Source organism: Oryzias latipes, chromosome 6 (genome assembly GCF_053564925.1).
Source record: "Oryzias latipes strain Hd-rR chromosome 6, Olatipes_Hd-rR_3.1".
Taxonomy (NCBI): Eukaryota; Metazoa; Chordata; class Actinopteri; order Beloniformes; family Adrianichthyidae; genus Oryzias; species Oryzias latipes.
In genome coordinates this window covers 20,124,996-20,130,361 of record NC_136242.1, presented here as the reverse complement: position 1 = coordinate 20,130,361, position 5,366 = coordinate 20,124,996, and the positions used below count along the sequence as shown (strand labels likewise).

General features: G+C 42.7%; 1 protein-coding gene across 1 annotated transcript; it reads right to left on the bottom strand.

Annotated features, from left to right (window-relative positions):
- Positions 1–1,462: 1,462 nt before the first annotated feature.
- Positions 1,463–2,404, bottom strand: foxb1a (forkhead box B1a). The gene has a single exon (NM_001160449.1). The coding sequence runs from the start codon at positions 2,402–2,404 to the stop codon at positions 1,463–1,465; it is 942 nt and encodes a 313-aa protein (NP_001153921.1).
- Between the last annotated feature and the right edge of the window lie 2,962 nt (positions 2,405–5,366).

Below are 5,366 nucleotides of genomic sequence, written 5' to 3'. Positions count from 1 at the left end.
AAAAATCAGCCTTTTTGTCTTGCTGAAAAAAGGCTAAATCTACATTGGTGGCCCAGTCGAAGTTTACCATTCTTTGCACTTTCAATACAAGTGAATGGGAGAGAATAAAGTGGCCCGAGTCCCCTTTATTTGATCTACCGGATTGTAGAAAGTGACGGAATCCCACTGTATTTGTTTAATGCCCCGAAAGAGGTTGTTGTTGTTGCTTTTTCTTTCTAAACCAACAATAAATCTTTAGGTTTTTTTAGTTTTTTATTTTAAAGTTTAGAAAAAAAAATCATTTAAGGGGAAAATTTTGATTTTCCGATCAACCTGTTGCGTAAAATTCATCAAAAAAACGAAACATTATAAACAGAATCAGCTCTTCATAGGACTAAAATGGGGGGGGGGGGGGGGGGGGGGCAATGTAAGAGTATAATTTAAGTTTGAAGTGTGTTTTCTCTGTGTGTTTGCTGTTTGGCCAACCCGAGTTTTACGCATGAATGAGGCTGCTTGTGTGCGCTGTGAGCAGAGCATCGCAGCTCCCTGCATCCTAATGAAAGACACATCTACAGCTCCCATTCATTCTGGCGTTCTCAAATTACATTATTACTATCAGGAGTTCATAATAATTATAGTTATTATTTTTTTTTTAAATCAAATCAACTATACAGAAACATTTGATTGCTTACGTCACTTTTAATGGAAAAAAATATTTCGATGACCATTTTTTTGTTCAATTGTTTTGCACACTTTTCGAAAGCACGCATGCTTGCAAAAGAACAAGATAAAGAAACAACATCAACATCAACAAGAAAAAAACAACAGCAATAGAACAACACAAAATTCCAAACGCATGCCTTACCTATAAAAAAGTACAAATGTACACTATCTGACACACGTGGTCACCACAGCTTCTTTTTTTTAAATTAAAACGCGTCACAGAACAATTTCGGCAAAATATATATCTAAAACATAAGAACTAAAAAGTGCATTTTACAACAGTTTGCAATATTATTCACATCTTGCATTATGAGGATGTCTCTCTAGTCTATTTTTTCCTTATTTTGAAAAATATTTAATAGGTGAGTTTGCATTTTTTTTAATACAGGATGAAAAATTGAAGTCCTATTTGGTATCATCACTCCAAACGCACACATGGAGTCGGGGGGTCCTGCAGAAACGGTGCAAGTGTTGCTGTTTATACTGAACACAACTGATCCCAAAGCTGCTGTTTTCTGGGTTGTGTGGCCGTGGAGTAATAAGGTGAAAATAGACAGATCCAAATAATTTATATTTTTCAAGAGCAATTCTTTCGCTGTGCCATTCTGTGCTGACCTTGACACCATTTAAAGCGACACATTCAACACAAATAAATCGAGAACGATAACAACTCGCCTTGATAATTTCCGGCGGAGGAAAGAAAATGAAAAAAGAAAGGAAAAACTTTGGGTTTTGGTTGGAGGAGGCGGCCTGCAGCGGGTCAATGCACGGCCACGGACTGCAGCGCGGAGGAGCTCGTCAGAGTCTCGCTCGGAGTTGCGGGGCTGCTTTGGCTGGTCGCTGTCTGTGGGGAGGTCGGGCTCAGAGACTGCGGGGAGTTCGATAGGAAGGTGGGAATGTGGGCAGGGAGCGCGGAGAATCCGGCCATGGATGTCGGCGTGGGCTTGATTGGCACGGGGATGGCCGGCAAGGACTGTCCTCCGTGACACAGGGACTTTATGGGCACGCCGTATGCACTGTAGTCGCTGCTCGCCATGGAGATCGGGGCCGCCGTGTCAATCACGCTGCTGTTGTACATGTGGGGCCAGGCTGTCGTCAGCTGGTTGTGCAGCGGGTAGCCGGCGGACATGGACTGCATGGTGGAGAACGCCAGACTCCCTGGGACCTTGTATTCTCTGGCGATGATGTTCTCGATGGCGAACGGGTGCTTGAAGGTGGTCGACTGGGAAACTCCGAGGTTGTAGGTTGACATCTGGGGCAGGTGTGTGCCAGTGGCTGCCAGGGCGCTCAGTCTCAGTTTGGCTTGCTGCTGTAGGTAATGCGCAGCATCCGACTGCTTGGTGGGGATCAAAGTGTCAGAGGCGGCCAACACCTTAAACCTTTTTCTGCGTCTTAGAAAACTTCCGTTCTCAAACATGTCCCCGCAGTTTGGGTGCAGAGCCCAGAAACTGCCCTTACCTGGCTGGTCTGGGCGCCGGGGGATCTTGATGAAACAGTCGTTAAAAGACAAATTGTGGCGCAAAGAGTTTTGCCACCGCTGAGTGTTTTCCCTATAATACGGGAATCGATCCATGATGAACTTGTAGATTTCACTGAGGGGAAGCATCTTCTCGGGACAGCTTTGGATCGCCATGGCCGTGAGGGAGATGTAGGAGTACGGAGGCTTCTGGTCGCTGTACGTGTTTCTCCCCGGACGAGGCATCCTCGGTACTGTTCAGATGAGAGGCGGCGAGAGGAACGGCGATCAAGTCTCCCTTAATTCCCTGTCAACAGTTTGCTGATCGACATGAAAACGCGCGCAGAGGGAAGTTTCAGACCTGCCGGCAGCTTGACTTGCGTCTTGCGTAAAACAGCCAGTGCGAGCGCCTCCGCAGTGTGCAGGCGAGCACATTTATGGAGCCACAGCTGCGCTAAATCTTTGTGGCAAAACAAGTCAGCTTGTCCCGCTTGCAGACTTGAATGGACTTCTTCTGGCGTCCTTGATACGACTAGCTAAGCGTACGCCTCCATGGCCTTCCTCTAACCATCTGATAGTTTTATGTAGTGACATTAGCAGAAAAGACCCCCGTAGAGGCGCTCCATTAATGTGCCACCTCTTTGCTATCACATGACAATTGCCATGGGAGAAAGGAGGGGAGGGGGGTGTAGGGGCGGGTGGGAGGAAGGCATAATCTGGTTTCATTTACACCTATTTACATGGACACCTTGGGCCAATGGAAATCATTTCCATTTGAAGACAGAAAAAGGGGCGAAAAGACTCGGTAACCGGAACTGAACTGCGATGGCACTCAGTGTGTGAAGGTATGCGCTTTTACGGACTTAAACGCAGAGATTTCACGAAAGGAGGCAGTTTTGGACACTCAGTTTTAGACTTTTGCGTAATGTGACGATTTAAATCAAATGTTTGTCTTAATTGTTTTTTTACGCGCTGAAATGTATATTTTGAGACTGAAATTCTGCGGAAAAGCGCGTTCCAGTGCGCGTTTTCCCGAAAAGCTAATTTTACGGATAAACTGCTGAGGAGGTGCATTTTGCTTCGACTAATTAAATTCTAATATATTGTGTACAGAATGCACACGACACGGAAAATAATTGGCCGTGGGCAAAGTTCGTTGATGAGCCGACTGTTAGTTTTTCTCGGCTAATTTGGCCCTGAGCTGTGCAAATAACGCAGATGATATGAAAACATCAACTCAAAAGCAAACAGTGCTGTCCAAACTGAAACTTCATGAGGCAACCGGCCTGCATTGTGTTTATGTAAAGAAGACTCAGAAGTACTTCAGAAATGCAAATACATCCTCCAGGATTGTGTGCGGAAAACTGTATAAAATATCCATAAGTCAATTATATGAATGTGAAAACCAAATGGGAAGCCTATTTTGAGCTTGTGCTATTCAAGCGTTTGGCCAGGGCCACCTTTCCGCTTGGAGGGTTTGTAAAGCCAGAGACCACACACACGCACACGCAGATTTACTCATAATTTATGCTAATTTACCCCCCCATAAAACCCACAGTGCACCCCATCACCAGTCTGATGGATTACGACAAGAATCGCATTGCGGGGAACACCGAGCCTCTTTCACAAAAAAAAAAAAAAAAAAAAAGCAAGAGCAGGCTGAAGAGAAGCGGTCTCTGGACCTCTTAAACCACTACTAATCAATTGTTTTCAATTACAAAATTAAATGAACACTTTAAATGTGTTATGTCTTTGTAACATCTGTGCAACTTTAGAATAAAGATTTATCGTTCACATGTCTCTTCCTTGCATTTTCCTTTTTCTTCCATTCTTTGCAGAGTGGCTTTAAACAGCTGTCATTTCTCATTAATGTTCGGCTGGAAATGTTTTGTTCAATAGGAAGTGGCCCTGTCGCCACAACTCAAACACCGCGGATAATGACAACATTCTGCCAAGTACCAAACATGTCCTGACACCAAGTCAGACTGCATGTTTAAAAAAAAAAACAGGCATTAAATGTCTGTTGGTCCCACAAAAATTTAAACATCAGTGCGTAAAGACGCACGATGCGCAAACTCTCCAGCGCGTATTTTACGAAGATCGAATTTCTGTTTTTTATATTTGTTTAAATTGAGAAGTCATATTAATTAGTATTTTACAGCTTAAAGAGAGACCTTTTTTTTTTACTCCTCTTCCACTAATACAGAGTGCCTTTTTGAGCTTCAGGGTTATGGGATATTGGTAGGCCTTTTGTCGAGTGTGCACACTGAAAATACCACCATGACTCTGAATCTGAATGGTTTTCTTTTTTGGGGCTGCTCCCAAACTCCTGAGTTCAAGCAGCAGTAGATCAAGTCTGCACTATGTTTGGTCATTTGTAGAAACCCGAACAAAGGCACGGATAAGCCAAATTGCATTGCACTTGTGAACCGTGCCTCGTTCTGAAGTATCCTTTATAGCGGGAGCAGGAGGGGGGGTTTGGGTGGAGGGGTGACCAAGAACAATTTTGTGTGAGCTTAAAAAAAGTGAAAACAAAGGGCACTTTCTGAAACATCTTAAAGTAGAGTAGTGAGGCGTGACATTCCCAGGGTGACGAGACACAAAAGCTGAGGTCATGGGGATGAAAAAGAGAATCAAACAGCCACTTTCACACGTCTGCCCTCCGCTGCTGCACCCCCTAACACAATAGGAAACAAATGTTGTTAAAAGAGGATCGATGCCATTCACCCTAAAGCAGCGAATGATAGCCAAACAATATTGTCACACTGAATGGAGTTGATATATGCTGCCACCCAAACCCACGGAGAGGGAAGGAGCTGCTATTCAGAGACCGATTAGGATCCACATATTCTTTGAGATAGTGCTTGTAACGCAGGAAAAATATTTAAGAATACACATATATATATATATATATATATATATATATATATATATATATATATATATATATATATATATATATATATATATATATATATATATATATATATATATATATATATATATATATATATATATATATATATATATATATATATATATATAAAACTTGTTTTTGTTTTATTTAAACTCTTTTTTTCTTTTTCAAAATGTTTTGATGTGTGACATTCTGCAGGTGCAGCTGCACTTTTGCATAAAACTCTAGACTCCAGGCGGAGTGGATTTAGGCGATTAAGCAGCCGACGAGTAAACAAATCGTTGCTAGAGG